We start from the raw sequence: 15,032 nt of genomic DNA, 5'->3' as shown, positions 1-15,032 counted from the left end.
TCCCCTTTGATGCTCTCACATGGTCCTTGAGAGGAAGAGAAAGACAATGCATTCATTGGCCACTGCACCACCTCCCTGTTCCCATGCTGTCACCTCCCAAGTCTGCTATGGCAGGGTGTACTTTCCCAAGCTCACATCAGTCTCTGGGCTGCACGGGGTGGGCACGGGATGTGTGGTCCTGAGCTCAGGCGGAGTGCGAAGGAAAGAGATGGCGTGAGGCTGAAGTTCTTTCCCCTGCGAGGGTCACTGGGCAGCAGGAAGAAAGAGGGGATGGTGGAGGTTGAACCCTGGGCCCTAGGACCAGCCTGCCAGCTGATTGGCCCAGCATGATCCAATCAGATCCTCCCCTGGGTGATGGAGGAGTAGCCCACAGTCCTTGTATACTATTAAGTTGGAGCCAGAGACTGAGCAAGTACCTGTCATCCAGGCACAAAGGAGGAGGTTAGCCTGGGATACAGAGGCTGTGTCACAAGCAAAGACTCCAGGAAGTAGTGGTGCATGCCTTTAATCCCATTTCCGTGAGTTCGAGGCCAGCCTGGTCTATAGAGTGAGTTCCAGAATAACTAGACCTTGTTGAAAACCAACAAAGCACCTAGAAAAGATTAAAAGAACAAAAGCAGAGACTGGTTATGCCATGTGAGATTGTATTGGAGACTCTGGAGACAGGGCTCAGTGTGGGAGGAACACAGAGGGGACAGCATTGGTGAGTGTAGAGGACAATGGGGCCTTTGGGATGGGCGGTCAAGAGTGCCCCCTGGTGTCTGAAGGCAGAATGGCACCATGCCTGTAGAGGAGAGTGGGGAGCTGTGTGGGCTTTATAGCTATGGGGTCCCTGTCCCCACTCCTGTAAGAACTGTCACTCCTATGTGTGGTGGTGAGTTGTGTGTAGACACAAGCTTACAGGGAACGCTCCAGTCAGCTGCTGCCCTGTAGCAAGTCCCCGTACACAGGGCTGGAACACAAGCTCGTCTCCGTGCATGCTGTCATGGAGACCAAGGCACAAGAAGGGCTGGCCCACTGTGGCCACTTTGTCAGTGACATGACAGCCAGTGGCCATCAGTAGACAGATGGCCCCATGTCTCCCTCCATGGCCCTTCCCAGGGCAGGCATCCTTGCTTGGATCTCTTTGGTTTTGGTTTCTCTATCCCAGGCTGGCCTCATCCTCCTGAGGGCTGGGATTAAAGGTGAGCACCACCATTCAGTGAATCTCCACTTTCAGATACCAGTCAGTTGAGTGTCCGGGAGCTACTCTAAACCAGGCTCACTAAGGTCCCCACAAAGATCCTGTTTCATGGGCACTCCTGAGGTTCTGGGAGAAGGGTCTCAGTGCAGGGATGTCCGGGAAAGACACCAAGTGGACCATGCTGGTCTCCTCCAGAGCATGCCCTCCCACGATGCTTTGCTTCCTTTTCACAGCTCTGGGCCCCTGCCCATCTTCTCTAAAGCCTTTTTGAGACAGATTCCCGTGTAGCCCAGGATAACCCTCTTATTTTTGGGCATGTGTAGGCTTAGCCAGCATGGAACCCAGAGATCCACCTGTCTCTGTTCAGAACCCAGGTCAACAGCAGGCCACGGTGGTGCTTGTCACCCTAGCTCTCGGCAGACAGAGGCAGCAGGATTTCTGGAGCTCACAGGCCACCCAGCCTAGGAAGCCTGTGAGCTCCCATATCAATGGGAGAATGCCTTAAGCCACACGGTGGACGGCAACAGAAGGCAGTTAGCTGATGGCAAGCTCTAGGCTCTACACACACATGCACACAGCATATGCATCCCCACACCACAAATACAGGCCCTGCTGCAGAAAAAGAATTTATTTCCAGAATATTCCCATATTACAAAACCAACTATGGCATGTGGGTGCACATTCTCAGGGGTGCGCAGGGCAGAGCTGCAGGTGTCTTGAGGGCACATCCCCTCAAGGGTGGGGACTGGGTTCCATCCCCGTGACCATCTGAGATGGGGCCTCAAGGTGCCTGCCTGCAACTCTCTATCCTGGACCCTCTGGGGCACAGAACAGGTCAGGTGCCCAGGCAGTTTGGTGGGACACCAGCACAGGAGGGGCATGACTTGTGGGGAGGCCTGGGGACTGCAGTGACTGAGCTAGTCGCACCAGCGGGTCACAGGGGGTGCTATGGACAGCCCAAGACTCGGTTTCGTTCTCCTGGCAAAATCACAGCTGCCCCGGGGAAGCAGGGGGTGAGGGGAAGCAGGGGGTGAGTGAGGGGAAGCAGGGGGTGAGTGAGGGGAAGCAGGGGGTGAGTGAGGGGAAGCAGGGGGTGAGTGAGGGGAAGCAGGGTTCTGTCTAAGGCACGCGTCTGTCAGACCAGGGGCCTCGGGTCCTGGCTGGCGTCTGTGGTGGGCACGGCTGCCATGCAGCTGAGCAGCTGAGCCTGTCTTTCTCCTCCCACAGAGAGGGGGAGCCTCCTGGAGCGAGAGGTCTGGATGGTGGTAGGGACAGCAGACTGCCACTAGGGACCGAACAAAGAAGCTGCAGGATCCTGTCACCAGAGGAGCGCAGGGTGGACGCATGGTAGAGCTGAGAAGGCAGTCACAACAGCCATGCTCCTGTCTCCACCCACAGTGTCACAAAAGACAGGATCCCGGGGCTCCGGGCCACTCCTTAGACAGGCTGGGTCCCCACCCTCGTCAGGTGGGAGCCAGGCACACAGCCTGGCCTGGGAGGGTGGCAGTGGGCGATGGCTGCTGGGCAGTGTAGTGGACTTCATCCCGCCAATAGTTGGGCACCAGCTTAGGGAATGGCTCTCCCTTACAGGAAGAGGCGGGGTGTCTGTCTCTCTCCCGTGGTGGTCTGAGACTTGAGCAGCATTCTGCATGTCCAAGGCAGACGACCGCGGTGGCTCTTCACCCTCATTGTGTCCCAAATAAACAGATACTGTTTTATCCGGGGTTTGCCAGCTCCCTTCCTTCCTCCGTGCAGAGCAGTGCTTGCTGAAGGCTCAGGCAGGAGGGGAACACAGGCCAAGGGCCTCCTTGGAACCCGGGGAGATGCACAGACTTCAGGACCAACGGTGGTGGCAGCAGACAGAGCCATGGTTTTGAGGCCAGCAAGATGCCTAAGGCCACTGGCCTCCGCTGGGGTAGCTGGGGACAGTCGGGTACTCGGGTAGGCTATTCCCAGAGAAGTTGTTAAACTGGGCCTCCCTCGACGGGGGGTTCTTCCAGGTGCCAGTGTTCCATTCGCTCTGTGCCTTCTGGAAGCTTCCACCAGCCCCACGGTAGATCCTATGTACCTGAAGGGTCAGGGACAGAGACACACTGTGAGTGCTCAGGTGACATTACAGGCATCACGCCTGCTCCCTCGCTTCCCCACAACCCATAGGAAACTCCAACAAACGGTTTCTCCACGGCCCTACGAGCCACCCACGATGACATCCCACTCCACTAGCGTGTGCCTTTGGCCTTCTTTCTTAGGAACCCTGAGGAAGAAAGGGGTGATAATACAGGGCAGGGTAGTGTACCCCTCGTCTCAGCACTCGGGAAGCTGAGGTGGAGGACCAGGAGTTTAGAGCTAGCCTCGGCTATGTAAGATACAGTCTTTAAAAAAAGCCGGGCGGTGGTGGCGCACACCTTTAATCCCAGCACTCAGGAAGGCAGAGGTAGGCAATCACTGTGAGTTCAAGGCCAGCCTCATCTACAAAGTTCCAGGGTGGGCTTCAAAGCTACACAAAGAAACCCCGTATCGAAAAAAAAAAAACAAACTAAAACTATTGAGACAAAACTTGCAGAGGTCCCTTCTGAGGGTGGCCCTGGCCCTGTGTGCTCCAGACAGGGCCGGGTAGACACTATAAGCATAGCACGTGGGCCTCCTGTCAACACTGTCCTGAGACCCGCAGGGGTCCTGCAGATAACACACAGCTCTACAGATGTGGGCTGCCCATTCCCAGACACGTGTCAAATGGAAAAGTAGCTCTAGACTGGGTAGGGCATTGGCCTGGCACTCACAAGGTCCTGGGTTTATTCTCTATGAAGCAAAAAAGGCTTTTTAAAGATTTCTGTCGCTCCCCCAGGTGGCTCTGCCCCCTCCACAAGCGTCTCTGGGGTGTGTCCAGGCAGAGCTGCCTACAGGGCAGGCTACAGCGTCTGGGGTACTGGCCTGGGGCTCCTGCCCTCTCCACCAGGAGGGCTCCCGAGCCTACACTGCTGGTGCCAGTGACCCTCGTGACCCTCCAGGGTCTGAGGTGCGGACACCTAAGCAGAAGCTCACGTGAGTTCAGGCAAACCATGCCCTGCAGGACTCACCTTCACAAGTGTGATGGCCATTGTGGCAGCGGACAAGGAAAACAAGATGGCTGGGACCAGCATGACCACGGCAGCCCCAACATTGACCGCAAAGAATCCAACAGCTGCCAGCCAGCCACTGCAGAGTGAAAGGGAAGGGAGGAAAGGAGTAAAAAGGGCTCTGCACGCCTGCCTGCTGTCCTTCATATGCAAAGAACTCTGACAAATCAACAAAGAATTAGGCCTGACCTCCTTTATACAGAGCTCCAACAGATCACCAAGAGAAAGATAACTGTAAAGGAGCCAGGCTCAGGTAAGGACCAATACAGAATGATGGTCACAACAAACAATGATTTCACAGGTTTCACTTCACAAAACGTACTGAACAACAACAAAAAACACACTTCAAAGAAAGTATTAAGGTAAGGTCTTGCTGACCCCTACAGGTGATAATAGCATCTTTCATTCTCCACACTATCTCTAAATGAACTCGACAGACTGTAAGTGGGCTCTAGTGGGACACATTAGGCCCTGAGACTGCTACCTTCCGGTCTGAGTCAGGCACTGGTGTCATGGCGGGTGATAGGGTGGGCGCCAGCCCACTAACAGTTAGACTGCAGCTCCAGGGAGGGGGAGGAGGGCAGGGCTCTCTGGACTCCGACTGAACACATAGCTCACTGGACTCGGGCTGTAAGCGCTGACTCAGGCCTCTGCGTATATCTCATGGCAATGAGCTTGGTGCTCCTGTGGGACTCCCTGCGGGGTGGGCTGCTCCCACTTTCTTCCTATTGTGGTGCCCTGTCCAGCTGTGACATGAGGGTTTGTGCCTCGTCTTTTTTGTTTTGCAAGTTTTTTGGGGGGAGAGGCAAGACAGAGTTTCTCTGTGTAGCAGTCCTGGCTGTGCTGGAACTTGATTGGTAGACCAGGCTGGCCTCAAACTCTGCCTCCCATGTGCTGGGCCTAAAGGTGTGCGCTGCCACCGCCTGCTGCCCCTGCCTAGTCTTTCTGTACCTTGCTGCTTCCTGCTGGGTTGCTAACCCTGGGAAGGCCTGCTTTCTTTTTAAAGGGAAACGGTGGGGGGGGGCATGAGTGAGTGGATCTGGAGAGGAGGGAGGTGCTGGGAGGGTGGAGGGTGGGGAGATCTCTTCAGTGTGTAATGTACGAGATGGAGGAAGAAATGGAGGCTCGGGCACCGTGCTCAGGCCTTTATCCCAGTGCCCAGAGTCAGACAGACAGACCTCTCAAGTACCGAGTTCCAGCCCAGGCAAGGCTACACAGGGAGACCCTAGACATGGGAACGTGTCTGTTCAAGGCAGGCTTAGGCAGCAAGGCAGGGGTATGTTTCAAGAGGAAACCTAATATGGTGTCGGTTACAGGGCCGCAAGCAGCTCAGCGGCGCCCTCTGCTGGTAGTCTGCAGGAAGGCTTTCATCTGTCCCCATGCTGTCAGACTCTCACAGGCTTAAGAAAGGGAGGCGCTCATGCCTGCCTCAGTTGCTTACCACGCTCCCCAGCCTGAGAAGCCGATGGCCTGGATGACTGTCAGGACGAACTGTGCCCCGAAGATGAAGAAGAATGTCATGAAGTTAAAGGAGCTGTCAGCCCTGCAAGGCACACAGTGAGTGGGGAGGGTGGGTGTCATTAGTAACCGAAATGATCAAGCCCCTCCCTCCACTGAGCACTCAGACTGGGTGTTGACCACACAGGGTACCACAGCCCTGGGACTGCGTGGGGAGACTGTAAGTCATGGGGTTGATAAAGCCCAGACATCCTGAGGGCAAAGGGGCAACTTCAGGCCGCTTCTGGGAGTGTGAGATGAGACAGTCCTGCTCTGGACCCCGTCCCTGTTCTGGTGGCTTGACTGAGCGGGCATCAGTGGTCTAGCTCAGGCACACCTGCACAGGAAGGGGCCAGCCGGCTGAGGATGGATGACGGACCCTGAGCAGCAGGGCCCATCCGCTCGAGTATTACGAGGCAAGGGCCTGACACAGGCCACAGTGGAGGGACTTGTGCTCAGAGAGACGCACAGAAGGCCACGCAGGTGTGCAGCTCCACAATAGAAAATGTCCAGAACACACAAATCCAGAGGCAGGAAGTGGATTTGTGGAGGCTGGAGTGGGGACTTACAGAGAATGGTTTCCTTTTGTGTGATGGAATTTTTGAGAAGCAAGCACTGGCAATGGCTAAACTAGTACAACACCCAGGTACACTGTGGTCAGGAAGCATGGTGCAGGAGTGGTTACTAAAACTCAACACAGAGTCAGGACAACGAAGACTGCTCAGTGTGTGCCCTCAAAGCAAGGAGGTGCAGGCCTGCACCCAGAGACGGGGCAGGCCCTGTGACTGACGAGAGCCTCTACAGTGAGACGGCCTGCCTCAGAGCACCACGGGACATCCTGGCTTCTGTGGGCTGTGGGCACACTAGGCAGTGGGGACGCCCACCCTGGACAGGCAGATCCCCGCTCCCCAGAGACCACAAAGCACAGTCTCCACGGGCCCCACAGCTTGGCCCGATGGCCGCGGAACCAGGCTTACCGGAAGGCCTTATATGCAGGCCGGAACCAGCACACATAACTGCAGGGAGTGAAGAGAAGCAGCCAGAGCATGGCCAGGCCGAAGTTGGTTCCCGCTCCACCCGCAATCCACCAGGCCAGGCAGGCCACCAGGTTCACACCCAGAGTAGCACAGTAAACTGGAAGAGGGACACAGGTGTGAGAAGCATGGGGTAGTCACCAAGGACGCCCGCCGTGGGGACGAGCCTCGGGTGAGGACCAGGGTCTCGCATCCCCCACCCCAAGAGGCTCACACATCCACAGCCGGTAGATCCTCTTGACCAGTGTGAGGTGCTCCACGGGAATCTCATCGGAGAAGTCCTGGTAGAAGCAGGGCTTCAGCGGCACGAAGCGTGGCAGGGGCGGGAAGTTGTTCTCCTTTCCTGCAGAGGAAGACCCCACGCAGCCTGCTGTGGGCTTCTGCAGCACATGCTCCCTACACCTTAGCCCCTTCCTGAGCCACCAAAGCCAGAGAGGATCAGCCAGTCACACCCCAAGGTGTTAAATGAAGCCCCTATGGAGTGGCCACATCGAGGGCACAGGCCTCGGTCAGCACCCGTTGTCCTAGGATTGTCAGGCCAGGGCCAAGGAGGGCAAAGAAAGGCAGCCAAAGCCCCCCATAGCCCCAGCGGGCCCTGCACACCCTCCAAACTGCCGCATTCCAAACCCTCCTTCTGCAAACTGGAAGATGCTGGTGGCTCTTTGGTGGCCTGCCTATGCCCCACTGTGGCAAACAAGGTACCACAGGGCAAAATCTGGGGAATCCCAGGCCAGCTTTGCGACCACAGCTCAGGAGTGCAGGGCTTGGGTGGGAGTTGGGAACACTGCCTGGAGAACGGGGTAGACTCACCTGCCATCTCTGTGCTGGCGCCCAAACACAAGGGGCCACCTGAAAGGAGACTACAATCAGCGTCTCTGTGGCCACCAGGCCCAGGGAGATCCTAACCCAGTCCACTGCTCCAGGCTGGCTGCTGGCTCCACCAGTGTTGGGCCGGATATGTCACTTCCCCCACAGAGCAGTCTGGAAGGGGATGGGTCAAGCCACCCGCTAATGCCACACCCACAGCCTTGGAGCCAGGATGTCCGAGTCTTGGTGTCCTCCCAACACTGCGCTCTGACTGGGACCCCACAGATGACTCTGAGTGCTGCAGACACACCCCTCAGGGCTCCCATTCCCCTGGATCACCCAGAAAAGAGCTCTCCGCCATGTGACAGCCACAGGGTCACACCAACCCTGGGTGTGGAGCTCGCTATGGGAGCCCGTAGGGACCCTTTCACAGCCCCAGAGGCACCCAGCAGTCACTTTTCAGGGAGCTCTGTACCTAAGCTAAGCGCCACCTTCAGGGCGTGGCTGGGCTAAGGCCCCATGGGGTTTTGGTGAGAAAGTTGCAAGTACACCCTGGTCTCCAAGACCAGGTGCCACTAGATGGACATTATCAGGGTCTCAAAAAGGCCCCTCACACCCCTGCCCCACCCTGCTCGCTGGCCCCCAGAAGTGGGGCCACAGAAAGGCGTACTCCAGGAGGGGCTGGCTTCCCTGGAGGAGGACGGCAGAGCCGCATGCAGAGGCAGGAGCCCGCCACCATGCTCCTCTACCCACAGCCGCCTGGCCTCTCCGTGGACTCTGTCCAGCTGGGGCATGGCCTCCTCTGCCCAGGGTCAGGAGGTGCATGGCAGCCCTGTCATCACTGGCAAAGCCCCATGTCCCCTCAGACCGGACGGCCCCCAGTCTCCTTGGGGCAGCTTGGTTCAGAAGCACCGCGCCAGGCAACGGGCATGTCAGAAGCGCCAGCACCCTAGCCAGGCAGACTGCCCGGCCTCCCCACCAGACAGGTACAGAACGGTCACAGGCAGCCTGGGGCTGAAGTCATCCAGTCACACTTGGAGCCGTCCACATCCAAAGTCAGGCAAGGGTGCCTCCTGGGCTGCTTCTGCCCCTAGAAACATCCAGAGCCGGCTGCCGCCCTCCCCTTCACAAACCATACAGCCTGACCCAGACGCCACCCCCGCTGGGCACCTCGGTGCAAACGGGAACTTGGTTTGAGGCGGTTTTATTTTCACACGATGGCTGCTCCCTGCCCCGAGCCTGGAGGACCATGGGGACTTAAGTCAGCCATGGGCTTGTAAGCATGGTTGAGCCTCACGGTCGGACTCTGTAGTCAGCAGAAAAGAGGCCACTGTCTCAGGACTGAGAGGCCTCGCACGCTGACACAGGTGGTCAGGGTCCTTAGACAGAGGGTGTGGCCCCAGCGCCCAAGGCCACGGAGCTGCAGGGGATGCGGACTGGCCAGGAGCAGAGAACAGTCTGGAAGTGGACTGGCCAGGAGCAGAGAACAGTCTGGAAGTGGCAGGTGACTAGGTCTACGGGTCGGGGTCCAGCTGGCGACACTGGTCCTCCAGGACGCCACGGAACACCTGGAAGCGGTGGTTGAGGTCTGGCCGTGCATGGACACGGAAGCGCGTACCCAGGGCGCCGTCAGGAGAGGACGCCCCATAGAAGACACGCTGGATGCGGGCGTGGACAAGGGCCATGGCGCACATGACACAGGGCTCGCGAGTGACGTACAGGTCATAGCCGGTGCACACGTAGGGCACGCCGTCTTCATCCAGCTTGCGCACACTGCCAGCACGTGCAGCCTGGGCGGTGGCGGCCGGGCTGAAGGAGCAAGCCGGGTGCTGTCTGAGGTCACAGGTGCCACGGCCCTGCCCCTGGGCCACCAGGTCAATGCACACCATGACTGCGTGCAGCAGGGGGCTGGCCGTGTCTCTGCAGTCATGGCCGGTGGCCAGCACACGGTTCGAAGCTGGGTCTACCACGACAGCGCCCACCGCCCGCAGACCCTGGCCAGCTCCGCTCTGGGCGGCACGCACCGCCCGTTCCATATGTCTCTGCATGGCTGCTCGCGCCTGCGCAGAGAAGAGTTGCCCGGCCAGTGCGCTGGTCACCTGCTTGTCCTCGTGGAAGGATGTGGGCCAGTGGGCCCGCGCCTCCTCAAACTGGCTCCGGGTGAGGGGCGGCCGGGCGGGCACGGGCACCAGGAAAGGTGTGCCCAGGCCACGCGGGTCCACAGCCGGTCTAGGGAGGAGCTCAGCCAGCGAGCGCGGGCCCGCAGAGGGCCCTGCCAGGCACAGCAGAAGATCCGATGCGTGGGCGCTGCCCGCGCTGCGGCTGGGGCGCACCCGCTTGAGGTGGGGCTGGGCTGGAAGCGGGTAGACGGCGGACACCTCCCGGAGGAGGCGGGATGTCTGGCGCTTGTCCAGGACTGGTGCAGCATAGGCCAGCACCAGCTCCACGGCTCCGGACTGCTGCTCCGACAGGACAGGGAGAACTTGCCATTGCGCGGGCTCTGGCTCCTCACTTGCAGCCTTCTCAGGCTCAGGCTGCTCTGCAGGGCCCGAGGCAGGCTCCATCCTTAGCGGGGTTCGACTGTGGGAGACAGAGATGGGACTGGAGTGTCATCCCTCAGCTTCAGGGGTCTGCCCTGGGATTCTCCGCCAGGCCAGAGAATGAGAAGTCCAGACAGCCAGGTAGAGTCGGCTGACTCCCACTGCACAAGATAGAACCGTGCCGGGCTCTTCAGGGCTGACAGTTCACGGCACGAGACAGACGCCGTGTGGAGGTAGTATGGAGACAGGCATTCGTTACTATCAAACTCAGAACCCACCCCAGCAGCCCTTGCCCTGTTAACCAGGCCACTGTTAGCCCAGGGGATCAGGAGTTCATGGTGACTGTGAGGCCGGTCCGGGCTACATAAAGCCTTGTTATTGGAGGCACACGTCCATAATCCCCGCACTCGGGAGGCAGACAGATCTCTCTGAGTTTCAGGCCAGCCTGGTCTATAGAGTGAGTTCCAGGACAGCCAGGGCTACACAGAGAAACCCTGTCTTGGAAAACAAAACCAAAACCAAAACCAAAACCTTGTATCTAACAAAAACCCAGGAAAGACAAAACCCCTTGGCCTCTAAACAAGCCCATGGTCACCCACCCATAGACAACTGCTTTTCTATCTGTATCTCCAAAGGTAACAGATCTGGGATGGGCTGCTGACATGCTCTGGCTGACTTCAAGACCCCAGGTCTAGTCAGGAGAAACAGAAATCTGCCTGCAGTCTGCAGAGTGGACCTGCCTTGTCCAGTCCATATGAGAACAGCCCCTCATGGGGCTCTCAAAGTCGGCTTGGTGATCTTTGGACGGTGTGGACACAGCTCATGGAGCTCCTGGCTATGGCTCCAGGGCTGATGGCAATATATCCCAAGCTGCTAAGTGGCCCATTTTCTATGCAGTAAATGGAAGTGGGGGTGGAGTGAGGACCACCCCAGGAAAGTAAAAACCTCAGTACACCTGACCCCAGGTGACTTTTTTTTTCCCCCTTGGTTTTTCCAGACAGGGTTTCTCTGTGGCTTTGGAGGCTGTCCTGGAACTCGCTCTGTAGACCAGGCTGGCCTCGAACTCACAGAGATCCGCCTGCCTCTGCTTCCCCTGTGCCACCAATGCCCAGCCCCCAGGTGGCTTCTATGGGACATGCTCACCTTGGTCTACTGAAGGGGCACAGAAGACCAGAGTCAGACGTTTACCCAGTGGCACATGCTTGTCATCCCAGCACTTGTGGGACAGAGGCAGGAGGATAGCTGTAAGCTGGAGCCAGCCAGCCAGAACTACATGGCAATACCCCACCTCAACCATCTGTACCCCCAGAAAAAGGCACCAGGCTTGCAATGTACCCCAAGAATACAGACCCTGCCAAACACGGCAGGCATGTAGCCATGGCCCATCCCACTGTGCACCTGTACTCTGGGGAATGGCCTGTCTAAAGCAGTGGGCTAGCCTGGGAACCTGCCTATCCAGGGCACCTCAGCTTTGCTGTCCCAGCACCCATTGAAGCCTGAGCTGACAGCCAATGCCATGGCCACCCTGTGATATACAGAAAAGCCAGGCTCTGAGAGGTGCCCAGTGAGGGACAGGCTGTGGGGAAGGGAGACTCTCAGCCCTCAGACACTGCTTCTCATGCTGTGCAGTCACAGCTAGCCAGGGCAAGATGGCAGGTACCAGACCTCAGGATGAGCCCCACAGCAGGCTTCACGCAGATCGCCCGCCACCCGCTTCTCTGCTACTGAACCCTCGCTCGCCACCCTTATTCTCGTCACCGGCTGCGTTGCTGCCCCCTGCCCACTGTGCTCTGCTGACTAACCCAACCTGCAGGCAATGATTAGGCTCATTCTTCACCAGGGCTCAAGATCATCAGAGCTCTGCCCAGAATCCCCAGGGAGGAGGCTCAGGGACGGCAGGGACATGCCTACCGTGCTCAAACCCTGAGTAACAAACAAACCAGGAAGGAAGGAAAGAAGGAAGAGGGGAGGGAGGGACAGATGGACGGACGGAAGCATGGAAGCAAGCCCCTGCGAGGTGACGTGCATGGCCGCCTGCTGTGGGCTCCTCTGCGCTATCCAGCACCACATCCGGGATCCGCCGCGCCCGCAGGTGCGCACCCGGGCTAACGAATCAGGGCTCACCCAGGCTGCCCAGGTCAACACGGAACTGTGGGCGAATGAGCTACAGGTGCCCCTAGGCGCCTAAAACCAGGAAGGGAGAACGGTGCAGGCAGAGCCCAGGAGGGGCCCTGGTGACATCTGGCCTGCCCAGAGCACACACCACGCCTGCAGCCCCACCGACTGCTGTTTCCAGGGCAGAAGACAGCCTCATTTGTCCCCAAGTCTACAACAAAACAAGGGACACAGAAACAAGGTTGCCTTGGGGACAGGCAGTCTAGGGAGGAGTTTAAAAACTACAGGATGATGGCCAAGGCTCTGGCCAAAGGGCCCTTCAAGCTAACTGCTTTCGTGACCTGATCCATACGCCTGTTTTCTCGTTTTGAGACAAGGGTTCCCTGTGTAGCCCAGGCTAGCCTAGAGCTCAGCGTGTATACCGGGCCAGCTTCAAACTTAGTCATCTTCACGCCACTGCCTCCCACATGCTGGGACTGAAGAGCAAGAATGGTTCCCTTGTTTTAGGTGACAGAGGAAAGAGGTCCAAAAGGAGCTCCTGCCCGCGTGCCACAGACAGGGAGCTGGGCCGCCAGGCACTCGCTCCGAGGATCCGAGCACACGAACTGAGGAACTGCAGGCCAACAGTGGGCCGTGGGGCCACGGCTGCAGGCTGGGCTGGCTCCGGGGAAGGACGGGAGACAGCATCTCGGTGTCAAGTGGGGAAGCGCGGGCCCGAAACACCAGGCTCTCAGATGAGTTCCGGGCCGTAAAGCAAAAGCTCCCAAAACAAAAAGCAACAGGGCTGGGGCGGAGCTCCGCCACAGTGAGGGCACAGGGGTGGGGCCCCGCCTGGGACGCGGAGCAGCAGCGCAGCGCCCGTCCAGCAAGACCAGAGTCCAGGACTCAATCCCTGGTCCCAACAAAAACACCGAAGCTTCCATAGGATACCATAGCTTAAAGGAAAACTGCACACCTGCTGAGAAGATGATGAGTGGACAACCCTGAGGCAGGGGACTAACTGCGATGACCCGAACAGACAACCGGAAGCAACCGGAAATCACGGACTTTCCGGAATTAGAAGTAGGGTACGCGCGTGCGCAGCAAACCGACGGCGTAGGGAGCCAAAGGTACGAAGCCTCTGCGCATGCGTACTACCGTTGACTGCTCGCGCACGAGCACGCCCACCGCCTCCCGGAACGCGCGCGACAGTGTCTCCCTGAGCCTAAGTGGTCGGCCCGGCAAGGCCTCCTTTCCCTGTCCACCTCCCGGGCCAAGTCTCCATCCCCGCTGCCCCGTGGCGGGTCAGGAACGGCGGAAGCCGAGCCCCTCCGGGGGCTGCTCACCTGAGGGACGCCCGCGCGAACGCCACGCTTCTCCAAGTCCTAGCAACCGGGCCGCCCCGCCTACCGCCGCAGGGCGCGACGGGAACGTAATTCCGTGGGCGGGGCCTGATCGGGGCGGAGACTTGACTACAATTCCCAGAAGGCCGCACGCGTGCCTGGTCACTCCGCCCTGGTGTTTCTGGGGGCCTTTTTTTCTTGCATCCTGCAGTGGGCTAGACCGTCGGATGGGTGGCCGAAACTCGGACCCTGCTTGACATTTTGAGGCATCCACAGAGAGGAGACTTTGAGGCGGAAGGAGACTCATCTCCATCTATAGTTACCCTCGAACTACAGTGAAGTCCCCATGTCGCAGCTGCTTGGAAGGGGACTGGTCATTTTTCTCATCTGAAGCAAGTATGTGGACTCTTGAATAAAAACCGGGACTCAGGCTGTAGCATGGTTTGTAGCGTGTTTGCCAGCATCCAGGAGACCGTGGATCCATGCCAGCACTGTTAGTGGCACATGCTCGTCATCCCAGCACTCTGAGGCAGAGGCAGCTTGTAAAGACCCTGTCTCAAACAACAACAACGTTTTGGGGTTGTAGCCTGCTCTCTGTGACGCCCTGGGTTCAATCCCTGGCAATGCATAAAACAAAATATTAAAAAGTGAAGCTAATGGGGCTGGAGAGAGAGCTCAGCGTTTAAGAACACTGGCTGCTCTTTCAGAGGTCCCAGAGTTCAATTCCCAGCACCCACAAGGTGACTCACAACCATCTGTAATGGGATCCCCTCTTCTGGCCTGCAGGCAGACTTGCAGATAGAGTACTCAGACATTAAAAAAAAGTGAAACCTGCCGGGCGTTGGTGGCGCACACCTTTAATCCCAGCCCTCGGGAGGCAGAGGCAGGCCAATGCCAGGATAGCCAGGACTACAGAACGAGACCATGTCTTGAAAAAACAAGCACGAAAAGAAATAAAATTAATGAATGAATAGTAAGGGCTGGAGGAGGGGTGGTCTAACATTAAGGTCAGGTAATAATTTTTTTTAAAGATTTATTTACTTATTATGTATACAATGTTCTGTCTGCATATATTCCTGCAGGCCAGAAGAGGGCACCAGATCTCATCACAGATGGTTGTGAGCCACCATGTGGTTGCTGGGAATTGAACTCAGGACCTCTGGAAGAGCAGCCAGTGCTCTTAACCTCTGAGCCGTCTCTCCAGCCCCTCAGGCAATAATTTCTAATTAACTGTTTTATTTTTTTTTATTTTTTATTTTTTTGGTTTTTCGAGACAGGGTTTCTCTGTATTGTTTTGGAGGCTGTCCTGGAACTCACTCTGTAAACCAGGCTGGCCTCAAACTCACAGAGATCCGCCCGCCTCTGCCTCCTGAGTGCTGGGATTAAAGGCATGCGCCACCAACGCCCGGCTAATTAAC

The 15,032-nt window shown here is 57.7% G+C and overlaps 2 protein-coding genes across 5 annotated transcripts; both read right to left on the bottom strand.

The window, feature by feature from the left end:
• Window positions 1–1,796: 1,796 nt before the first annotated feature.
• On the bottom strand, window positions 1,797–14,028 carry Scamp4 (secretory carrier membrane protein 4). Of its 3 annotated transcripts, none has more exons than XM_013123063.3 (7): window positions 13,618–14,028; window positions 7,641–7,679; window positions 7,045–7,173; window positions 6,774–6,930; window positions 5,741–5,842; window positions 4,261–4,378; window positions 1,797–3,251 (listed from the first exon to the last, which is right to left on the bottom strand). In XM_013123063.3, exons 1-7 carry the CDS (start codon window positions 13,925–13,927, stop codon window positions 3,075–3,077), a joined length of 1,032 nt encoding a protein of 343 aa, XP_012978517.2. In that variant the 5' UTR covers window positions 13,928–14,028; the 3' UTR covers window positions 1,797–3,074. The 3 variants fall into 3 exon arrangements, with proteins under 3 accessions (XP_012978517.2, XP_040593442.1, XP_040593441.1); XM_040737508.1 differs by lacking the exon at window positions 13,618–14,028 and adding an exon at window positions 13,248–13,376; XM_040737507.1 differs by lacking the exon at window positions 13,618–14,028 and adding an exon at window positions 8,308–8,683.
• On the bottom strand, window positions 8,826–13,687 carry Adat3 (adenosine deaminase tRNA specific 3). 2 transcript variants are annotated; one of them, XM_005139368.4, is made up of 2 exons: window positions 13,618–13,687; window positions 8,826–10,217 (listed from the first exon to the last, which is right to left on the bottom strand). In XM_005139368.4, the coding sequence occupies exon 2, from the start codon at window positions 10,199–10,201 to the stop codon at window positions 9,152–9,154; it is 1,050 nt and encodes a 349-aa protein (XP_005139425.2). In that variant the 5' UTR covers window positions 10,202–10,217; window positions 13,618–13,687; the 3' UTR covers window positions 8,826–9,151. The 2 variants fall into 2 exon arrangements, with proteins under 2 accessions (XP_005139425.2, XP_012978515.1); XM_013123061.3 differs by lacking the exon at window positions 13,618–13,687 and adding an exon at window positions 13,248–13,366.
• Window positions 14,029–15,032: the final 1,004 nt, after the last annotated feature.

This window comes from Mesocricetus auratus, unplaced genomic scaffold, assembly GCF_017639785.1.
Source record: "Mesocricetus auratus isolate SY011 unplaced genomic scaffold, BCM_Maur_2.0 Super-Scaffold_100676, whole genome shotgun sequence".
In the NCBI taxonomy this organism is placed as follows: Eukaryota; Metazoa; Chordata; class Mammalia; order Rodentia; family Cricetidae; genus Mesocricetus; species Mesocricetus auratus.
The sequence above is the reverse complement of the archived record's forward strand: the minus strand, read 5'-3'. Positions and strand labels throughout refer to the sequence as shown.

What these genes read in the sequence shown, in the direction of transcription:
- Scamp4 (XM_013123063.3), bottom strand. Translation starts at nt 13,927, where the DNA reads ATGGAGATGAGTCTCCTTCCGCCTCAAAGTCTCCTCTCTGTGGATGCC. An exon ending in GATCTACCGGCTGTGGATGT is followed by an intron (nt 6,931 to 7,044) that starts GTGAGCCTCTTG and finishes TCCCTCTTCCAG; the next exon opens with TTTACTGTGCTACTCTGGGT. An exon ending in TGGCCATCACACTTGTGAAG is followed by an intron (nt 3,252 to 4,260) that starts GTGAGTCCTGCA and finishes CTGACCCTTCAG; the next exon opens with GTACATAGGATCTACCGTGG.
- Adat3 (XM_005139368.4), bottom strand. Translation starts at nt 10,201, where the DNA reads ATGGAGCCTGCCTCGGGCCCTGCAGAGCAGCCTGAGCCTGAGAAGGCT.